This window comes from Pogoniulus pusillus, chromosome 36 (assembly GCF_015220805.1).
Source record: "Pogoniulus pusillus isolate bPogPus1 chromosome 36, bPogPus1.pri, whole genome shotgun sequence".
Taxonomy (NCBI): domain Eukaryota; kingdom Metazoa; phylum Chordata; class Aves; order Piciformes; family Lybiidae; genus Pogoniulus; species Pogoniulus pusillus.
The window spans coordinates 9,255,087-9,277,098 of NC_087299.1; the positions used below are offsets into that span (position 1 = coordinate 9,255,087).

Consider the following 22,012-nt stretch of genomic DNA (forward strand, 5'->3'; position numbering starts at 1 on the left):
ATTAGTGTCAACAATGTCCGCAGAAGAGAACTGGTTGGTTTCTTTGTGCAATTTGTTTCCTCAGCATTGATAGAGCAATCTTGCAAGGGTCATCATTGCTGTTCTCCACCTGGTAGGGCCTTGAGGAAAAGCTCTGTGTAAAAGATGTGCTACATTGGTTTCTTCCTGACTTACAAGTTAGAAGTGGAGATAAAAAAAAAAAACCAAACAGTTACTTGAATGATAGACTAAGGCAGTATTTATGCTGTTCTCATGTCTTTTCAGCCTGAAGATCCCTGCTTTGCATCTCAGAGCCGTGTGTACAATGATATTGGGAAGGAAATGTTGCAGCATGCCTTTGAGGGCTACAATGTTTGCATTTTTGCCTATGGACAAACTGGAGCTGGGAAGTCCTACACGATGATGGGCAAGCAGGAAGAGAGCCAAGCGGGCATCATCCCCCAGGTGAAACAGGAACCAGAAATGGGATTTGATTAGATAGCATGTTCAGGCACATGCTTGCTGATAGGCTTTTCTTATATTGCAGTAAGTTAACAGAGATCCACAGCTTATTTTTGGAGTGGAAGAAATCTGCTGGGGAAAATGAGCTTTATAAGCAATTTTCCATCTATTATGTTGTTTTTTTTGTAGTAGACACACTTTAATTTTTTCTGCATCCAGTTTCTTTACTTCCCCAACAACCTAGTAAATCAAGATGTCTTATTCACTGGGTTTCTTGTCTCCTCCTTTGACTTTAGCTGGGACAGCACTTGAGCACTTTGTGTTCAGCATGAATTCGCAAGGCAATATTACTGATGAACATGTCAGAAACTTTGTGGAAATAAGTTTCCCAAAGGTTAAAAACTTGAATAATGGATCTTGGCAAGAAAGGAAGTTTATCAGACATTGGGAAAAGTATATTAAGAGCAACTTAGCACTCTGAGCCGTGTGTTACTTTCTCCCTTTGAAATTTGTTTTTGACATTTGACATGAAATTTGAAGAAGTTGAGATGCCTTCACAAGACATTTTGGCTGGCAACAGTTTATTCTGTCATCACAAATTTGGCATTCTGCAGCCATTGGTTGTGTGGCACTTGTTCTAAGGGCAGGCCTTCCTCAGTGTGTGGTTCTCCAAGTCTGCTGAAAGACAGTGTGTTCCTCCATTCCCGAAATAGAAACCTGAGGTTGAGTTTCAGTTTTAATAAACAAATACTCTGAACAGCTTGAGTCCTCGTTCTGTTGCAGGTTTGCAGTAGACGTTGGCTCTGTGCCACAGGTATGAGTAGAGGACACAGAGTGTTGTTCTCTGTTAATAGCGTGGGCATATGTACTGAAACAGTTACAAATGTTCTGGTAATTAGTTGAAAATAATGTTGAGAGCTGATGTGCTGAAGGACAGTGCTGTTCTGTCTAAGCATTCTGGGTTTATCACAGTCATAAAACAGTGTAAGAGGTGAAATGAGCTGAAAATCTCTGACAGCAGCTTCATGCTACTTTTTTTTCTGGTAGTCTTGATATCCCAATTTGTTTTTCCAAAGCCTCAAATGCATACAAAATAAAGAGCCTCCTAGAATCCCCTCAACACAATAATGCTGCTGTAGATTTAATAATGCTCCTGTTATCTGCTACAGCTTTAACACAAGATAATTTCCCTCCAATTTTATTGGGAGGCCTTTTCATAAAGGTACAAAATGAACCGTCTGTTCAGGGAGACCTTGTTGAACCTGTTCATCTTCTTGTCACATACACAGAAGGTACAGCACAATCCTGTTCCAAGTTATATAGATTGTTGGCATTAAACTCTTAGGCGTTGGCAAAATTCCCTGTCTGACAGTCCCTAGTGTGAAACTTTATGATGCTTTAACCATGTGTTGACTGAATACTTCAGAGTGAATACTTTGAACATTGCTTGTGTTCTTCATAATCTGTTTCTTTCTTAAGCAGTGACTCACAGGTATCTGTTCCAGAAACTTCTTCCGTTCTTACTCCTCTCTGCTTTTTAATCTCCAAATATGTATCGGTGGCTTGCCCACTCTTCATTTCTTCTTCGTGCATGATCTTAATTTTAGCTTTCTCATTTCAGTGATTTGTAGACAAGCACTGTTGAGGTAGTAGGCTGCTGATAAGTATCCTTCATGTGAAGGTACTGTGAATAGGTTTTGAAATTGTTTCTGCTTGTTGATTTCTGGTCTGGAACTTCAGCACACTAAAGAAACAGATGGTGTTTTTTATGAGACTGGGAGAGGATTGAAGACTTCAGTTGTTCCTTTCTGTTTACTTTCAATTATTAGAGGCTTTTTCTAGTTTTACAGTACACAACAATAATATTGCTGAAACCTAGAACAATAGTGAGATACTGTATAAATTAAGGTTGAATACTAGTCATGTGGGAGTGAGCTAAAGTACCTTCTCAGTGAGGCTGTGCAGCTGATAGAGCCCTTCTCTAAAGCCAGTTTAATGACATGATGTAGAAGTTAATTTTTAGTACTCAGTGAAGACTTAAGTTGTGACTGGGATTTAATCTCCTTCCAGCTATGTGAAGAACTGTTTGAGAAAATCAATGACAACAGCAATGAAGAAATGTCATATTCTGTAGAGGTGAGTATGGTGAAGGATCAAAGAATATTTCTGTGCTGGACATCAAACTGGATTGGGCTACTGTTTTATTGGTCTTGCATCAAGATGCTGATTTATTTATTTTTTTATTCTGATTTTTTAAAAAGTTTTGTGTCTTTTTCATCTTTGAAGCAAATGTAGATAAGACCTTCCTGAGATTTTTATATTGCCACCAGAAGAGTAATGTATGTCAATTTTGAAATCAAGGAGTGAAAAAACTAAAGATGCATTTACAAATTTTTTTTTCTTTTTTTTTTGGCTGCTGAATTGAAGACTTCATGTTTCTTGTCAGTCAGTAGTCATAACTGGTGCCCTGTTCCCTGTGGGGCCTGTCCAGAAAAGCTTAGTTCTGCAGTCTTAGCTGACATGGTACTAAGATTATTTTGGAGAAAAAAACTAGGTATGCATACAAAAGAAAGTTGATTTAACTATTTGGTACTTGATTTGATTATTTCTCCAGGCATAGATTTCTGTGTGTGAGAGAGAAAAAGAGTGCCTGGTTTTGGTTTGATTATTTCTCCAAGCATAGATTTCTCTGTGTGTGTGAGAGGAAAAGAGTATCTGCTATAGTGGAAATAACAAAAAAAAAAAGAACATCTGACAAGCAGAGAAGCAAGACAGCTAGACAGAAATTGTGATGGAAATGTATAAATAGTATTTTCTGATCTCTCTTTGGGGTGTAGAATCATTTTTTTCCTGAGTTGCACTTAAACAAGAAGAGATCCTCAATCTCTTAAGTTTCTAAAACTGTTGGCATCTCTTCCCAGAGTGCAAGTGCCTTATTGCCTCCTTTAGTATCTTGACTGTTGCAGTAGCTGAGTTCCTGTTGGACTAGGATAAGCCTAGCATCATGAGAAACAGAAGTTAAAGAATGCATTGGAAAAAACAGTCTTAGCTTTATCATCTATTTCAAAGGGTGCAGATTTAAGGTGACTGTAGTTTGAGTAATTGTACTGATGACTCAGGAATGCAGCAGGATGTGGGTACATCTCAAAGTGAAAATTTGCTTCTGCACACAAGGAAATTGTTTTTTTTCCCCTCCTTAAAGTTGCTTTGGGGGTTCACAAGAGAAGTTCCTTTAAGTAGACTGCTTTTACCATTTATCTAATTTTCCTTTCTAGAAAGACAGCTTGGCTGCTGTGTCATATTAAAGGTGTTAAGATGATTGTGAACTCAAGTGTATGGTTTTCTTAATTAAACGTCAGTGTTTTTTAACATGATTGAGGGATCTGTACATGGATGTGTTGCCGGCAGCTTGTGTTGAAGACAAAATGAATGAGACTGGTGACTCTTCTTGCTTTCCACCATTGTCTTAAGCTCTTAAGTGAACTGAGTCACCTGCCTGTAGTGGACTGGGAATTTTTACCACTGGCACTCTGAAATGCTGCAGAGCTACTTGCAGAGGAAGCCTTAAGAAACACTAAATCTTCCATGTAAATTCCTGTTTTCAGGTGAGTTACATGGAGATTTATTGTGAGAGAGTCAGAGACTTGCTGAACCCGAAGAACAAAGGGAATTTGCGTGTGCGAGAACATCCTTTGCTCGGACCATATGTGGAAGATCTGTCCAAGCTAGCAGTCACGTCTTACACAGACATTGCAGACCTCATGGATGCTGGGAACAAAGCCAGGTTAGTGATGGCAGCACGTTACATGTCTTTATCTCGTTTATGGGGATATGTGGCACATAGTAACAGAAGTGAAATGTCTTCTGAGATGCATTGGCATTTTTAATAAAACCTGTGTCACACGAGGGGTGTCACTGAAAAATGCACTGCTCAGTCCTGTGAAAAGGCTGAAACTGATTTGTGTGGTGAAATAGTGCTGCTAATTGCCGTAGAGATATTTCAAGCCTGTAATTGAGCTTGAGATGAAGTATGTAAATAATCATACTGGCTTTTAGTTCTGCCTTCATTGTGTACTGTATCACTGTATTGGTATACATAACCATGTGAACGGTCTCCACTCATTCAAGTGGTCAGGACTAAAGCTGACATTCTAGCTTTGGGTTCTGGTTCATTAGTAGTTGTTTTCATGTCAGCTCTAGGCTCTATTTAATGATACATGGGGAAAACTGACACAAATACAGCTCATTTTCTTAGCTGTCTGAGCATAAAGTAGATTATTGATTGCATGGATTGAGGAAGCTCTGTTTAAACTGATGAAGATGGGAATAACTCAGGAGTGAAAAATCAAAGAGTTCCTTAATGTTTTCAGTGCAGCTTGGTCTTACAGGGCAGTACATCAACTGTACAACCTCTTGGTCTCATTCCTCTAAAGCAAATTGCATTCAGTCCTGCAAATCATTTTAGTTGCAGCACAAGGCTACTGTTTTCAAAACATATCTCTATCTTTATATTTTAGAACTGTGGCAGCTACCAACATGAATGAAACCAGCAGCCGCTCCCATGCTGTGTTTACAATTGTCTTTACTCAAAAGAAACATGACACAGAGACTGATCTTTCCACAGAGAAGGTTTGTTACTGATATGTGGTTATTTTTCACAGATCTTCTCTGCAGTGACTTACTCTTACTGGCAGTATGATGATAAAATGAGAATTTGATTAGATTTTGTGTATGTGTTTTAGTTTTGGGGTTTTTTTCCTAGTGTTTTAAGTGTGAACTTGCTGTGTGCCTTGACTGAGCCCTTAGCGGGTTTTCTTTGACTGTAATTCTAAACTCTAAGTGGGCAATATGTGCAGGAGGACCATATATAGATGCGGGGAAAATATGGCCTTAAGGACTGGGTACTGTGGGGAGGGATATATGAAATAAAGAAGTTTATCTTCCCCAGTCTTGTTCCCAGAACTTTCTGTGGTTTTGCTTATCAGTGCAAAATATTTGCTTCAGTAGTTCTTTTCTTTGGGCACAGGAATTGGGATGAGTGAGACTTCGGCACTCTTTGGAATTGGCATGTAAAAAGGAGGTGCACTCTTTAGAGCGGAAGGGTTCCCTGGCTTTTACTGCTCGAAAATAGAAGCTTTCATGCAAAAGTAGCTAAAATACAGGAAATGTTCACGTTTCTCAACTGATGACTGTCGACAGATCTGAAAAACAGGAGGCATTGAAGACCTCCTCTCCCTAGATAATACCCTATAAAATTGTCATTAATTGACATACAGTCTGTAGCTTTAGTGTCAGTAGAGTCAGGATGAAACATTTAGTTTCTCTTCATTTGAGATCCTTGTGCTGTCTGTAGCAGTACAACTTCATTTCTTTTGACTTCTGTTCTGCTTTGTTCACGTGAGACCTCGTTCTCTCTTTTTAGGTAGAGAACAGTGATACTGAGACCAGAACATGATCCAGACACTTCTTTTATTAGATAAGAGTCTTTGACACTTGTTATCTTAGATAATAGCTTCAAGCTAATTGCTTGTGAAAACTTGGAGTATAGTTTTATGTACACTGGGGTGATTTTTTTAGACAGTAGAGTTCTTCTCGTGCCATGGGATCCTTCTGAAGCTTCATTCTTACTCTATTTAACCAAGAACTGGCTCTCACTGCTAATGTGCTCTCTCTTCAGGTCAGCAAGATTAGCCTTGTGGATCTAGCTGGAAGTGAGCGAGCTGATTCAACTGGTGCCAAAGGAACCCGATTGAAGGTACTGGGCCGTTGATATAAGGACAAAGAAAGGGAAGCAGGTGCACAGGCATCATGTGTAGTCTTTACTTAACAAATAAGAAAGCACTGCTATGGTTGTTCAGTATGTATGGTTGCAAAACTAAAGGCTTTTTTTCTTTTTCCCTTTCTGGTGATAGATTTTGACTTATTTAGTCTGTGGAGGTTAATGGTCAAAGAGTTTTAATTATAATACTGGATTCTGTTTTTCAGGAAGGAGCAAATATAAACAAGTCTCTCACAACTCTGGGCAAAGTTATTTCAGCTTTAGCCGAAGTGGTAAGTACAGCATTGACTTACTTGCAATGACTTTTCCATAGCAAGCAAAACAGAGACGGTAAAACCATGGAGTACAGCAGAATCATTCACGATTCTTGACCTGGCATTCTCAGCCATATAGCTTTCTCAGCCAAACTATCTGCATGTGTTTTGATAGATGAGCAGGGTTAGTGGTATTCTGAGAATGTTGCGCAGGGTGGTAGAAACTTCATTTGTTGATAGATTGAGGCATTGGTTTATTTAGCTGTGAAGAATCTCTGCAAAAAGAAGCCTGCCTTTGTGTGGAAGACAAGTAGATGTAACAAGCTTTTAGTTCTGCAGAGCAGTAACTTTATTTGGTTTTGGAAAAATAATTTTATAACTGCAGCTCTGTTGTTAAAAGGTTAGGAGATACCAATGCAGCTGATGCAGTGGCAGGACTTCATACTGTGTGGAGTTGAGTGAGCATTTGTTGATGCAAAGATAAGCTTGCAGGCTTAGAAAATTATTTTGCCTTTTAGTTTTATACTCTACTAATATTAAAAAAAAAAAAGTGAGTTATTGGTTTTGCTTTGATTCAGTTCTCAACAGCTTGGACAAGCTGAATATGCTTGAGTGCTTTTTAGATTTATGTTTTTTTTTAATGCAAGCTGTTCTCATTCGTTGGGCTTCTCAGGAAAAGAAAATGTGATCCAAGCTAGTACAAAAACTCCTTATGAACTCTGTTAAACTCATATCTTCTTCCTCTTTCTCTAATGCTTTCAACTTAGGATAACTGCACCAGCAAGGTATGATGGTCTGAGTAGTAGTGGATGTCTTTTTTGCCTGAGTGTAAGATTGTATTGAATTTGGAGTCAAACATAGGGGATCTTTAATGTCAGGTCTTTGAGAATTTCCTCTGGCTCTAAATTCTAGTCATGGTACTAGAATGGAAGATATTCTAAGGTTGGGAATAAATGTTGAGGATGGGCCACCCCTCTGTGTAGATGGCATATGTCTATGTTGTCATGGTTCTTTTAATATCTAGGCTATGTTTTTTGTGTCTTCTATATTTTCATCTGGTGTCTGTTTTTCAGTAGTGTGTTCTTTCTTTGTAGACTAAAAAAAAGAAGAAGACAGACTTTATACCATACAGAGATTCTGTACTAACATGGCTTCTTCGAGAAAATCTAGGTATGGCTGGTTCCCTGTGCTAGTGTGGAAAGAAATTCTCACCACACTTTCTGACTCCTTTTAACTCACATAAATTTATGTCAAGTATAACATTAAATAGTAGTCCATCCAAGTCACAGAGTTGCGGCTTTGGTTGAGGGTACAACTCTCCTGTGATGTTTGTATCTAATCTAGGGTATAGTTGAATTTCATAATGTATTGAAAATACTGCTGTTTAGTGCCTAGATTGTGCACTGTCATTTCATCTAAAATCCTGCCTGTTTATTGCAGGTGGTAACTCCAGAACTGCAATGGTTGCTGCTTTGAGTCCAGCAGACATAAACTACGATGAAACTTTGAGCACTTTAAGGTACTTTCTTTTTATCTGAGATGGATTTGAGTAGCTGTCAACTCTAATGGCCAGGTTTTATCCTTTGAACCTTCAGGTTATTAAACTTTGAGAGTCTGTGGGGAGGAAGACTCTATGTTAGCAAGAGTTCAGTTATCTTTAAAGAAGAAAACTAATCTATTGTATGTGAATAGGGAGCTAGGGATTTATTGCCCACTCTTAACTTGGAGAATGAAACTCATCTTCTTGAGTTTATATGTTCTTTTCCAGCATGGTTGGTCCCCGAAATTGAGCATATTAGTCAAGCTGAGGCTTCAAAGCACTGAATAAATTGGAAAAAAAATCCAGTACCTGTTGTCTGTAGTACGTGTTATTAATCCATCTGGAATAGGACCTATCTTTTTTGTGGCAATACCCTGTATTAACCATCAATTCAAATATGTGATTGAATATAATCCAGGATTCTCCTCTGACATAGAGCTGCAAGCCAAACATCTTCTGTATTGCTGCAATCCTGTGTTGTATGTAAACACCTTTATGTGCATTGTAAGGTTTCCTTCTTTGGGTCTGGTTTCAGATATGCTGATCGTGCAAAACAGATTAAATGCAATGCTGTTATCAATGAAGATCCCAATGCCAAGCTGGTGCGAGAGCTGAAGGAGGAGGTGACGAGGCTTAAGGATCTCCTGCGTGCCCAAGGGCTGGGAGATATTATCGACAGTAAGTGGATTAAACAGACCATACCATCCTGAGGTTGGTCTTTCTTACAGAGGAGGGAGAGCTGAGCCTGTGAGAGAAAGAGGTTTAAAACATGGAAGTTAAATGTAATATTCCATGTGAAAACATGTTGATACCTGCTTTTGGAAATGGTGGCCTCTTCTATCCCTAAATAACCCATCCTAGGATTGTCTGGAGTGTTGGCAAGCCACCTTCAAACTCTCAAGGAAAAACATGGAGACAAGAGTGGAGAAATTTTGTGTAATAAAACATTCAGGAGTTGCCCTAGTGAGTTATGCAGGGCTTTTTATCTGGCTGCCCATAAATGAAGGATAGTTGAGCTACAGAAACTTAATTTCGCACTATAACAACCTCCATCTTTTCCTCCTTATTAAAGGGCTGCAATTACTGCTTGATACCTGGCTTCAATGGTATCCTTGCTCAGAAAACAAAATGATGGCCAATTCCTGTTAGACAGTGTCCTGAGTGACAAACCATTTGTCATCTCAAAATAGCTGGGAAACAGCTGCTTGTGAATAATGAATTCTGTTGGGCTGAGATTTTGAGCTAGGTTGGCAGAGCAGTATTGTACTGGTTTGCTTTGCCAGCAACCTCTTAAAGCAGCAGAACACATTTGTGCCAGGGTTCTTTCCTTGTCCTCATTTCAAACAAGGTGAATAAAAAATTTAGCTGCTACATTCTTCTAGAATATGAACAGTGATTTAATTTCTAGTGAAGGAGATGCCTTTAAAACACAGAATCTATTCCAGTAGATTCAAGTTATTTGGCTTAAAAATAATAGTTTCTGATTTGTCAGAGCTCGCTTGCCTGTGAAGCAGAAGTCCTGACTTAGCCACAGACTGTTTATAAAGATGTGTAACATGTATTTACCTATTTGTTTGCTTGTTTTCAAGAGACTAGGGCCAGAAGACAATGAAACCCATGTTTTCCTGCTTGCTGCCATCTAAATCAAAGCTGAAAAAACAATGTGTTACTGAAAATTGTGTTTTGTTCCTTTAAACACCAAGCAGTGTTCTCTTCCCTTCCTTCATGCTAGTGAACCTTCAATTTTGATCCTTCTTGTATTTTCCCTCCTGCTTCCTTTCAGTTGATCCAATGGGAGATGAATACTCTGGAAGTGGAGGCAAATGTGTGTATTGTGTGGTTCTCTTTTTAACCTGCTTTCTCTGGGTCAGCTTTTAACTGAGCTTTGCATGCCAGCATTTCTCACAGGGAAATCCCAGACAGAACACTCACTGTGGAATGCAATGCAGTTCATGGAAATTAGCTTAACCAGCAGTTCTTAGATCGAGTGGAAAGTCAGAAAAAAGTGCAAAGTTTAAAATGTAACATTTGTTCATTGCTTGCTTTCTGGCAGAATATAGAAAGGAGAGCAGTAATTCTTGAGTCTGTTTTCATGACAGCCAATAGTTCAGGCTCAGAAGCAGAAAAATCTTTCTCCGGTGTATCTCAAGTTACTCAGTCAAAACAGCTTCTACTCATGTGGCCTCCTGGCCTTTTAACATCTCTTCTCCACGTAGAAATACTTGCTTTAAACGTGCCAACTGATGAACTCAGGATGAAATGTTATTAGTTCTTCCCGGAGACATAGGCTTATTTTGCATAATCTCCTTTAAAAAAAAAAAGTAGAAAAAGAAAAAAGTTGGATATTTTATGCTGATGAAGATCTCTTGTTTGAGCTGAAATACTTAGTTGCAGATGATTAACTTAGTAGGGTTAAAACCAGACAGCAAGTAGCAGTTTAGTCTTGTTCTACTGTTGGCTCATGTGAAAGGGAAATACTTAGAGAGCGTTGCAAGAGCACCTTATTATAAGTACATTTTGGGTTAGTAGACTTTTAAAACTCTTAGAGTCAGTCTTTGTCACCCTCACTCACTCAATAGCAACTGGAGATCTGTCTGAAATTTCCTGAAATTAAAGCTACTGGTGGTGTAAAGACTCATCCTGGCCTTGTCTTACGTTCTGATGCTGCTTCCAGCGTGTGCATATTCATCCGTGTGAAAGCCACAGCCTCCAGGAGAAGTGTGCATGAATCTGAGGGGTTTGGTTGTCTCTGGACACAGCAGCTGTGAAAGCTATTGCAAGTGCCACTTCTTTTATCTCAGGAGTGCATGTGACTACTGGCCTTTCGAGACTTCATCTTCCCTGCCCTCTCATGCCTGCTTTCCGCATCCCAGTGGCATTCCCTTACCTTAATTTGCTTTTCTCCTGTTAAAATTCCCACCCCTGCTTCCTGTATTTGCAGATGGTGGTTTTCAAACTGACTCAATGCAATCATCAGCTTCATGAGGCTGAAACAGCAGGTTGAACGTGAAGTGAACTAGGGCATGAGGCTGACAATAGCAGAATTGTTCGGGCTAAGAGTAGAGGAGATGTAGGAAGACATAGAAATTTATGCAATGTCTGGGTGAGCATCTCATTTTGGGGAGTGTGAAGCCCTTCTTAATAGCTTGCAAGGTCTGATTTGACCTATTTCTTTCCTAAGGATGCTTATTTTAAAGGATTTGGGTTTTTAAATAGGATTTAAAGCTATCAAAATTATTAAAACTGAGTTGTTGAGGGTTCTGGTACCTCCATGTTAGAGGATTTGTCTTTTTATTGGTGTGTGATTATTCTGAGGATATGGTTTACAGACATAGCTGAGAAGCTAAGTTAGATAAAAATAAGTTGCCTTTGGATATTAATTCTTAAATAATTTAGACACTTTTTCCTGTCTTTCAAGACCTCTTTCAGCCTTTTCAGCTTTTCAGGCTACAAAAGCTGCCTTATTGAATCCTGGGGTTTTTGAAGGCCTTCCTCATCTAGACTGAGACCAAAGAGCTTTAAAGCACCTTCTGAAGTCTGAGAGCCTTATCAGGTGTTTCCCTGGTCAGGTATCTTAGATGTCCATTTTTCAGATAGGGAGAGCCAAGCAGGAACATGATGTTATTGTCAACTTCTGTTCTCCTCCTCATGGACTGACAGGTGATTTACAGACTGTCCTGTGAAGTTTAAGATGGGGGAGTTGTTTGGTCTTGTGGTCTGGGTGGCTCAGCAGCAGAACCACTGTTGTGGTAAAGATTCATTTAATCATCATTTTAGATTAAAGGAGTCTGGAAGACAATATACTAGTGGTGTCTATTCAGACTTCATCCCAAAATGCTTGCTAATATTGTGAGGAATTGAATCTGATTCTGCTGTAAGCTCTGTGGTACTCAGGTTTAGTGTTCTGTTAGAAACAGAATGGTTTGGGTTTTGGCAAGTGTGTGAATTCACTTTTTCAATCTTCTTTGATTGAAATGGTTTATGATGCAGTCCTTACTAATAACCCACAGGGTCTGAGATGAGTTAACCATTACAGATGCTAATATTAAAAGTAAAAAAACTGCCATCTCAAAATTACAAAACTTGTCCTGTTGCTGCTTAAATGCTTTCCTCTTACACTGGTCTTTCCTTCCTTTCCTCTTTCCTCTTCCTTCCCTTTTCCTGTTCTCCTTTTCCCTATCTTTCTGCCTTCCCTCTGTATGTCTCTCTCCCAGATTTGAAAGATTTTCAGAACAATAAACATAGATACTTGCTAGCCTCCGAGAATCAACGTCCTGGCAATTTTTCCACAGCCTCCATGGGGTCCCTCACTGCATCTCCATCCTCCTGCTCTCTCAGTAGTCAGGTGGGCATAACATCTGTGTCCAGTATACAGGAAAGAATCATGTCAACACCTGGAGGAGAAGAGGCGATTGAACGGTTGAAGGTAGGTATTGCTGTAGCCTAAGGATGCCATTCTTTTGCTTTTTTCTAAGGCTAAATAGCAGTGAACCTGGGAAAACTTCTCTTCAGAAATATCTCCAGTATGCTGCTATTTCTGGAGGAAGTTGTCCAAAACCCACCTGCACCTTAAAAAAGGCATTTAAGTGTGGTGGGCTGGAGACCAGTTTCATGCACAGCCTTTCCTGCTAGGTTTACTTAGGTTTAACTGTGTCCTGGAGCTACAAGCAAAGTATAAATGAAAATCTTGAATCTTGTTTATGGATCCTGGGATGCAGTGGCAATTATGGAAAGTTTGATCCTAAGTACAGACTTGAGGAGGCCTGGTCAGCATAAGTCTGGACAAAGTCTGGCTAGCAAATGTTCTCAACTTGGAAAAAAACAAATTACCCCAAAACTGAAAAAAAAAGGAAGAATAATCCTGCCACTGTTATGTTTGCCCAGCCCCCACAGATTAAAATGTGAAGCACACAGAATAGCATGCTTCATCCAGACAATAGCTGCCTTGTCCCAGTTCTGCATAGAGCTGAACCACATCAAAAGTGCATTACAGTGAAGTATTTCTTAATTTTTATGAAAGCCCCCCCCCAATCTTCATGAGTGGAAGAGTGGAGAGAGCTGGCAGGGTTGAATCCTTGCTCCATTCACATGTCTTGTCCATGAGACGCTGCCACAGGGATTGGAATGGGCTGGAACACACACTGCATATCCCTTTCCTATTGGAAACACACTGTTGCCATGGAAATAGTGGTCTCTGCAGTTCCTTGGCATCCAGTTACTGAAAGATATCTGTAAACCAGGTTTAAAAATAAACAAAAATAAAAGTGAAGAAGAAATAAAAATGAAGTGGTTCAAGTTATGGTTAGATATGAAATTGTCTCCTCAGTCTTACCCTTTGAAAAACTGAGGGAGACAACATGGAGTTTCAAAGTGCTGAGAGAGCTTTTAATATCCAAAACTAATTTGAGGTCTAGAACTGAGCACAAACTTTACTTGCTTTGTGTATTATACAAAGAACTTTGAGGAGAGCTGTAAAACAACTTCTGGGATTTTCACACAGGAATCTGAGAAAATCATTGCAGAGCTGAATGAAACCTGGGAAGAGAAGCTGAGGAAAACTGAAGCCATTAGGATGGAAAGGTCAGGAATCAAAAGCACTGTAGGTGTAGATGGTGTCTAGAAAATGGAGAAATGTGGAAATGGAGAGCATTACTGTGTTCAAAAACAGTGGAATAGCAGAATGGTGCTTAGTGATAAATCTACTGACCTTTGTGTTAGATATAAACATTAAGGGTGGTGTAGAGAGAAAGCTAAATTCTTTCCTCTGTACCCTACACTTCAGATGTTTTTCCCTATAATTCAGGTAATATCTAAAGCTGCTATATTGTCTTCTGCTGCTATGCAGCAAGGAGTTCTGGTCTTATTCTCCCCCCTTTCACCATTCTCTTAATGTCCAAAAAGTCTGGCATTAAATTTAAACAGAAAAGATCAAGTGTTTAGTACTGGAGTTATCGAAAGTTGTGAAGCAGCTCCAGCTTTAGTTTGAATTTTGTCTTGGGGTAGCCATTAGAGTGATACATTACTGCACTCAGCTGCTGTTGAATCTCTGTAATACAATTTTTTTCTGTTCTGAAGGCCTAAAGATTAGAAACTTGCCCTGTTGTGTTATGAGGTGGTGATGACAGTCCTGGCTGTCTGTGGTCAGTGGATAGACTGCTTGAAGGTCTCATGTATTTAATTTCATGGCTTTCATTAGACTTTACTTCTAAAAAGCCTAAAACATGGTATATATTTTGCATTTTTTCTCAGGGAGGCATTGTTGGCAGAAATGGGAGTTGCCATTCGGGAAGATGGAGGAACACTTGGAGTCTTCTCACCTAAAAAGGTAGGGAAAATTGATAACTACTGCATCATGTCTCCAAAAGTCTGGGCAGCCTGAGAGGAGAGGGCAGTGGGGAGCTCCTCTTCATACAAGAGCTTGTGTTCATGTAAGATGTACAAGAACAAAAGTGAGATTGTCTTTCTACAGTATCTTTTGGGAAATAACTTTACTGCTACAATTTATCAAAACACTCTACATCTAAGGATTCTTTTACTCATAATACTGAAGTTGAACACTTCCTTGTGCAAGTGTTGCTGCCTAGTATGCCATGCTTTTAGAGACTGCAGAAAGAATTACCTGTGGTTGGTAGAGTAGGGAAGGGTACTTTAGCCTAATACAGTGAGGAAATGGCAGCAGCATTAAAAGTTTTTAAAGAGACTGCTGATATCAAAAAATGGTTGAATGTCTTTTTACCTTCCTTCAGAATAATCTGTTCTGCAAGAAGTGTTTGCAGCTCTTTACAGATCTGTTGATTTACTGTAGTGCTGCCTTAGTTTTGCCGTTTCCTATAGTAGCTGTCTGTGACCTTCAGGTACTCTGCCTATTCTTTGAGGTACCCAGAAAAGTTTGAAGCCTTGTTTAGGTGCTCTTCCTTGAATTGGTTTGTTAATCCTTTTTCCTCTCAGAAAAAGGGACTGTAATGTAATAAACCACTGAATACAAGGGATGAAGGGGAATATTTCAGCACATGTCAGTAGTTCTGCTTTCTTAAATTTGGAAGCAGCAGATCTTGTGCAGGAAAAGGGCATAAATCAGTGCTGTCAAAATAAAACGACCAAGTTAGTAAAAGTGCAGTTGAAGTAGAATTACTGAAGTACAAGGAGAAGAATTGTATCAAAACATTTTGTACAGGGAGCAGAGAGTGATGTTTTAGCCTGAAACTGGAATGCACAAGTGTATGATGGACTTGATCTGAGATTAAAGAGGGAGCTGCAGGGAGACATTGCACAGAAATGCAGGACAGGGTACTGGTTAAAACGTTTAATCCTTTGCTTAAGTAGATCTGGTTTGTTTGGCCTGGAGTAGGAAGAACTCTGGTTTGCTTTTGATGTCTACAAACCTTAGAGATCTCTGGAAAATAATGCTAATTCATCAAGTGTTCTCTAAATTTCTTCCGCTTGTGTTATGGATCCTCATCTCCTTTTAGATTTTCCCTCAGAGGCCCTCAGCTCTTTTTGATTACTCTTTTGGTGCATTTTCGGCAGATCAGGTTTGTGTATAAAGGCCATCTGGGCTATGTAGTTTCTTTGGTAATAGATAGATTAGATTTATTTTTACCTATATAAGATTTAATAGGAAAAGTAGAACCCCATGCCTAGTCCTCTCTGCTTCTGTTCCTTGCTATCCTTGCACTTCAGTTTCATTAGTTTTAGTAACTGTGGCTGCTGTTGTGAAAATTTAGAAGATAGCAAATGTGAAGAGGTTTTTATAAAGACTTCACACTTCTGAGGTAGCAATATACATGGAATTATATGTTGACAGGACAGCACTGTGTTTTCACCAGCTGAGCTCTAGACTGAACTTTGCAAGGCAGTTTTTTGCCCACTTTGCAGATTAGAAGGTAGCAAACTGCAGTCATTGCTGCATCTACCAATTTTGCCTTTGATGGCAGGAAACTTCTTGAAATGGATTGTGGTAATTTAATTGCTTGTGCTGTCATCAAAGATGAGCAAGGATAATCCTTCAGCTCATGCTTGAGGAATGCTGTAAGGAGAAAGTTGAAGCTGTAGCACTCTGTGGATGAGCAGTAGATCTCAGAATGAGTGATCTGTGTCACTTCTCAAGTTGTTAAGCTTTACTTCTTGCAAAGCTCTCTCTTGCCTGTTGCCCATTCAGACTTTGATCTAGTGTAGCAAATGAACTCAAATGCTGGAACTTGTATGTTTAGGGTACAGCATGATTTTCAGAGTGTTCAAGTGCTGCGAGTCATAGTGGTGTAAAGCAGCTTGCTGGCTGGGATTTGCTTTCTCTCCTAGTGTTGATTTGAATGCAGTGAATAGCAATGATGACATGGGACATCTTCAGTTGTGTTTTAGATGGCCTCTATTTTTAGGGGTGAAAAACTGGAATTGCTTTTTTTTCTTTATAGTTAAGTCCTCCATTGGGCAGTTGACAATCAGACTTCTTAATTCAAAGGTAGACTTCACTGAGAACATCTTGTCATTCTTGAGCTTCTCTAATCTGAGGGTTCTTGATGTCTCTCAAGTAAACGTTTTTGCAGCTAGAATAAGTTGATGGAGGCAAAGTTCCCAAGGAATCCTAGCCACATTTATTGCCTTTTGCTAAACAGATTCTATTTGAGGATAACTAAGGGACAAGTGGTTTTATTTCTTTTATCACCTGTCTTGTTCTATTTAACTTTTTTAACCTTTTCTTTTGTGCTTATGCCTACTGCTACCACACTGGCTAGATTTACACACCAAGGCCTTGTGACTTGTTTGCTGATTCCAATGGGGTTTTTTCACCAAAGAAGGTTGGTTTAGTAACTGTAGTGGATTTAAATTTAGAAGAACTTTAGATGAAGAGCTTCTTAGCTGTTTGTATCAGAAAATGGTGGTAGTTATAGATTTGCTGTTAACAGAGTTTGCCAAACAAGCACCTGGCTTACATTGCCCAACAAAAGCCAAAGCTGATTCCACATCATTTGCAAAATTTTCCTCAAGCAACATTATCTGCAGCTTAAGTTCCCTTACCAAAGTTTACAGAGACTTTACATGGAATCTTTCTCCAGCTGGAGGCTTTGTGCCCTCTATTGATTGACATTTCAGATAAAGCAGTCTGAGCTGTGTTTCTCCTGTTACTTTGTGATGCTCTTCAGTACTGCAGAAGGTTGGATCAGCCTGGATATGCACAGCACAACTGTTGGATCCCTATACATCCTCCACTGCTGTGGGAAGGAGCCTGAAAGTAGGTCCTCAGTTCTTATTTGCCATTTCTTTTTGTTCTTTCAGACTCCTCATCTTGTAAACCTTAATGAAGATCCACTTATGTCTGAATGTCTGCTGTACTACATCAAAGATGGTATTACTAGGTGAGGATTGCTGCTCACTCTGAAATCTGTTTCTTTGCTTGCTCACATTCCCTTGCTGGAGACACTGTGAGTTTAAATAACAATTGTGCCTTGAGTTGTTCAATTTGCAGGTACAAATGAAGCAAGAGATTTGCTGTAGGTGGAAAAAAAGTACAGAAATGCATTTTCCTTTAAGCTGATGTTGTACATTGAAAGTCATGTGTGCAGTCACTTAGCTTTATAAGCTGTTCATTACTACACCTGGGTAGTAGAAGGCATGATATCCCTTTTAGGCAGAAGTAACACAACTTACTGAAAATGCCTTTGAGATTTTGATGGGTAGAGGATTGAAAACCATAGTACTTGGTAAAAGCAGCTGGAATATGTATGAGTATTCTCTTTATTATTTAAATAAACTATATCTATGCCTCTGCACAGTGAATGTATTCTGCATTCACATATATGAGATGACATTTAATTGCCAGATTTGTAATTTAAAACAGATATTATTCCAGACCTTGTCAAGACATCTGGAGCACTAAGCCATGTTTGGTTGTTTAGCTTGTATATTCCTGGGGAACAAGTGGAGAAGATACCACAAACAGGTGCTGTGATGTGTGTTGGACCCACTGGAAAGAATATCAGACTGGTAGAGAATTCAGCACAGAATGATGAATAGCATAGCTCAGGGCTTAAGAAATCAGTTAAAGCTTTGAACCTAGCTAGCTGACATCAGAAATATGTAGAGTAATAAACAGAGCAAGCAGTTCATAAACATTAAGATTGAAAATTAAGCTATCTGTATCTGCAATTGCTCAAGTATTTGAATTTGGTATGGATATCAATCTGTAGACTCCAGGGATACAACCAGCCTACATGTCTGGAATCTGAATGAAACTGCTTGCAGCATCAAATTACTCAGCAGGAGTCTCCTGAGCCTTTTTTGCTTCTTTGTCGAAGTGCAGGTGGTGATGATTGGAAGGGATGATCACTGTGTGCCAGCTGAAATGCACTACTGGAAGTTCCTGTCACTTTTCTTTATCCTTCTGTGTTCCTTTGCTAAAGGGAGTGCACAAAAGAGGGCAATACATTAAATCTGGAGGTGTTTAACATTTCAATTCTCTCTAAATGTCGTGTTTTAAGAGAGGAAAGCTCTTCTGTCAAGCTGTTCTCCTCCGAGTCATGGTAATGCAGAGTTAGCACTAGTTCAAACCTTTAAGCTCGAAGGATGGTCTTTCTAGTTTAGGCTTTTTTCCTGGATGTTTCTGGACTGTGTCATCCTTCATAGAGCTGTAGAAAGTGTCTGATATCCCATCGAAATACCTTCTTTTGGACCCAGGGTTGGCCAAGCTGATGCTGAGAGGAGGCAAGACATCGTACTGAGTGGGGCTCATATCAAAGAAGAACATTGTATCTTCCGAAGTGAGAGGAACAACAATGGTGATGGTAAAAAGCTACTCCTGTTAAAGTATTGCTGAGTCTTTCACTCTTCAGTTGATAGTTGGCCAGAGAATGCTGGTATTTGAAAGTTTCTCTTACCTCAAGGAAACCATCAGCTTTGACTCTGTTTTCTTGAGTCTTGGGGAAAAAGTCACAGGGGAAACAAACAATTTTCTTGAGTCTTAAGGGAAGAAAATGAAATTTAAGTGCTGATAGCTTCAAATTGCAAGCTGCAGCCACTGTAAGAGTTAAGTTCTGATGTTGCTTAATTATAAATATGAACATTTAAACAGAAAAAGTAATAATTTTCATTGCAGTCCATGACGATGTCAATAGGACTGATTTTCTCCTGGGGCTTTATTTCTTTTTAAACCAGCATGGCAGCAAGGAGTGATTCACTTGTGCCTTGTTTTGCTGTGAGTAGAAAGACAGGCAGAAAATAAGAGGCCTCTAGGGTTTACTCACTACTCTAAAGTCTCGTTGTTTTCTTCCTAGTTATTGTTACTTTGGAGCCTTGTGAACTATCAGAAACTTATGTGAATGGCAAAAGGGTTGTGCAGCCTGTGCAGCTGCGCTCAGGTAAGAAGTGTTAAGAGTGGATTTTCTTTTTCTTTAGACTGTCTATCTAAGAATTGTCCATAGCTGACTGGTAGTTGCATCATGTGGAGGGTGCTGGGTGATGGTAAAGGACAGCAGTGTTAGCTTTTTGGGGTGTAGCTTTCAAACAGAGGTTGGTACTGTTCCTCTCTTGGCAGCAGTTCATTTTCTTTCAGTCTTTGCTGCACTAGTTGTAAGTGTACTTAAATATTCACTGCCACACAGCATCCTGCTTGTCCTTCTGCTTACCCTGATATTATTCAAATGCATTCTTGCCCAAGCCTATTGCCCTTGGCAGTCTCAGTGAGACAGAGCAGACAGACTGCCAGTTGCTGATGGAAAATTCCCAGTTTCCTGGCAAAGCTAAAATATGACCCTCTGCAGGAGTACAACAGCTCCTCTTTGCTCTCATTACATTTCCCACTCAGTCCCCGACATTCTTTCAGAAAGGCATGTGGGGGAAGAATTAGAGAGGAGGGAGTGACTTCCCTAAATCATGGGGGTTTAACTTATCTCTTTCAAGCTTTGATACTTTCTGTGTCCCTCCCTCAGTTTTCTGATGATAGAGAAAACAACCAAACCAAAAAGTAAACCATAACTCCTCACCTATGGATTATTTACGCCAAGCAATAGTTTGTTTTTTTTTTTCATGAACCAACCATAGTGACTTCAGCCAAGACTGAACAATGAAAGAAGAACAGGTTTTGCTGTTCTGTGCCTGTATATGACCCATATTGAATATTGGAACTTTGCCATTTAGTGATTATTTTCTTTTCTTAGGAAATAACTAGTTTCTTAGAACTAGGATATTTTCATTCTGCATCTACATAACTGAGGTACTGGAAGAGTCCAGTGTGGTCTCTGACATCTTTAAGAGCCTGTATTTTAGCAATATAAAGACTATTTTAGTTACTTTGGAGGTCTTTCTTCTAGAAAATCTTTTTAGAATCTCAACTACATGAATATGTTCTCTGGCAGAACAGAGACATTCTGCTGTCTTCATCATGCACATGTCCTGGGCATTGTGGATATCAGATATCTGTGGGATTTAGCTGAAAGGCTGAACAATGTTAGATTTATTCATCTCTTTTTGCCTAAATGTGAAAGAAGCTGTAAAATCCTTCCTGGAGTCCTACTGATGAGGGCTCCAATAAACCCAACACATGTAAACCACATTTTAAAGAGAAGTAAGCACTGAGCTTTCTGGTGTTTGAAGTTAGGCTTTTGCAAGCTGAAGATTCTACTGAAGAGGTGATTGCCCTGGTCACTGGAGGAGAGGGTAGGATTTAGTGATGTGTTGTATCTGCTGCAGCTGTCAGCCAGTCTCCCATGTTTGTCCTTTGCTTTTTGACAAACTCTGCTGAGATATTTGGCTGCACCCTGAGGTTGCTAACCTCTGAGCACTGCTGCTTATCAGCTGTGACTTGCTCTGTACAAACCAGGTATTGGTTTTATTTTACCTTTTTTTTTCTCATCAGTGAACTTGAATGTATAGAGAAAATCCTTATAGGGCGTTCTTTTCTTCTGCTGTCACACAGCAGGAGAGATGGGATGAATTACTCAGTGATGTTTGTCAATGGTTTTGGAATCCTAACCTGAAACAGTTAACTTCTGCTCCTGTTTGCAGGAAATCGTATCATCATGGGTAAAAATCACGTCTTCAGATTCAACCACCCAGAGCAAGCACGAGCAGAAAGAGAGAAAACACCATCAGCTGAAACTCCCTCTGAGCCTGTTGACTGGACGTTTGCTCAGAGGGAGCTTCTGGAGAAGCAGGGCATTGACATGAAGCAGGAGATGGAGAAAAGGTAACAAAATAACTCATAATTTCTACCTGAAAAAAGGAGGAGTTAGATGGAGTTGGGGTCTGCAAAACCTAAACCCAGATTGTCACATCTCTGCTGCCTATTGTAGAAGTTCAGAAAGCCTCCTCTTTATTTTGCTTTAGTGTTTCAGTATTACTTTCAAAATCACATCTAACTACCTGCTACTAACTCTGTAGACCTTTGGTGAAGGCCTGAACTGCAATGTGTATGAAGTTTCACTTCCATAGAATTATAATAGACAAAGAACATTTCCTTGTACCTGGAATGAATTTTACTCTTCTAACTTATTCAGTGGACTATGTGTGTGAAAATACTGTGGAAAAAATGACCTATCTTTCAGCACTGTGAAAATAATGATCTCTGTGACTGCTTCTGTTCTTTTGTTTGTCTTCAGATTACAAGAAATGGAGATTTTGTATAAGAAGGAGAAGGAGGAAGCTGATCTCTTGTTGGAGCAGCAGAGGCTGGTATGTGTCTTTACTTCAGATTACTTTTGGCAAAGAGTAATTCCTGTCCTTGCTTACCTGAAAGTTTAGGAAACCTGCTTGGGTTGTCTGCACAATGCAGTTCTCCCTTTGCTTTCAAATACTTTGTATCTACAGTGAATTACTATCGGTGTGAGTGAGCTCCTTCATGTTAATTTGGAGATTCTAATTGACCATGAAGAGACTTTAATCTGTTCTTATTGGAAGAAGCTGGATTTCTTGCCACTTACCCTGGAAAAAAAAGCATTTCTATGCTCATTTTTTTGAAGTTCCTTTTCCGTAGTCTAAACAATTACTTCCTAGGTTGTTTGCCTTTGT

The 22,012-nt window shown here is 39.4% G+C and overlaps 1 protein-coding gene across 10 annotated transcripts in view; it reads left to right on the forward strand.

Annotated features, from left to right (window-relative positions):
* The window catches only part of KIF1B (kinesin family member 1B), an 89,700-nt gene that overhangs the window by 20,852 nt on the left and 46,836 nt on the right, over positions 1 to 22,012 (forward strand). For 3 of the 10 annotated variants that reach the window (XM_064172312.1, XM_064172315.1, XM_064172316.1), the window contains exons 4-20: positions 265 to 444; positions 2,512 to 2,577; positions 4,047 to 4,225; positions 4,959 to 5,070; positions 6,119 to 6,196; positions 6,427 to 6,492; positions 7,569 to 7,644; positions 7,915 to 7,993; positions 8,550 to 8,692; positions 12,307 to 12,440; positions 13,515 to 13,594; positions 14,264 to 14,339; positions 17,288 to 17,367; positions 18,686 to 18,792; positions 19,282 to 19,365; positions 21,011 to 21,191; positions 21,604 to 21,676. In XM_064172312.1, the coding sequence (XP_064028382.1) occupies positions 265 to 444; positions 2,512 to 2,577; positions 4,047 to 4,225; positions 4,959 to 5,070; positions 6,119 to 6,196; positions 6,427 to 6,492; positions 7,569 to 7,644; positions 7,915 to 7,993; positions 8,550 to 8,692; positions 12,307 to 12,440; positions 13,515 to 13,594; positions 14,264 to 14,339; positions 17,288 to 17,367; positions 18,686 to 18,792; positions 19,282 to 19,365; positions 21,011 to 21,191; positions 21,604 to 21,676 (1,794 nt within the window). Of the gene's footprint in view, positions 1 to 264; positions 445 to 2,511; positions 2,578 to 4,046; positions 4,226 to 4,958; positions 5,071 to 6,118; positions 6,197 to 6,426; positions 6,493 to 7,241; positions 7,260 to 7,568; positions 7,645 to 7,914; positions 7,994 to 8,549; positions 8,693 to 9,797; positions 9,840 to 12,228; positions 12,441 to 13,514; positions 13,595 to 14,263; positions 14,340 to 17,287; positions 17,368 to 18,685; positions 18,793 to 19,281; positions 19,366 to 21,010; positions 21,192 to 21,603; positions 21,677 to 22,012 lie in introns of all 10 variants that reach the window. The other 7 variants (XM_064172307.1, XM_064172313.1, XM_064172311.1 and 4 more) reach the window with 5 other exon arrangements.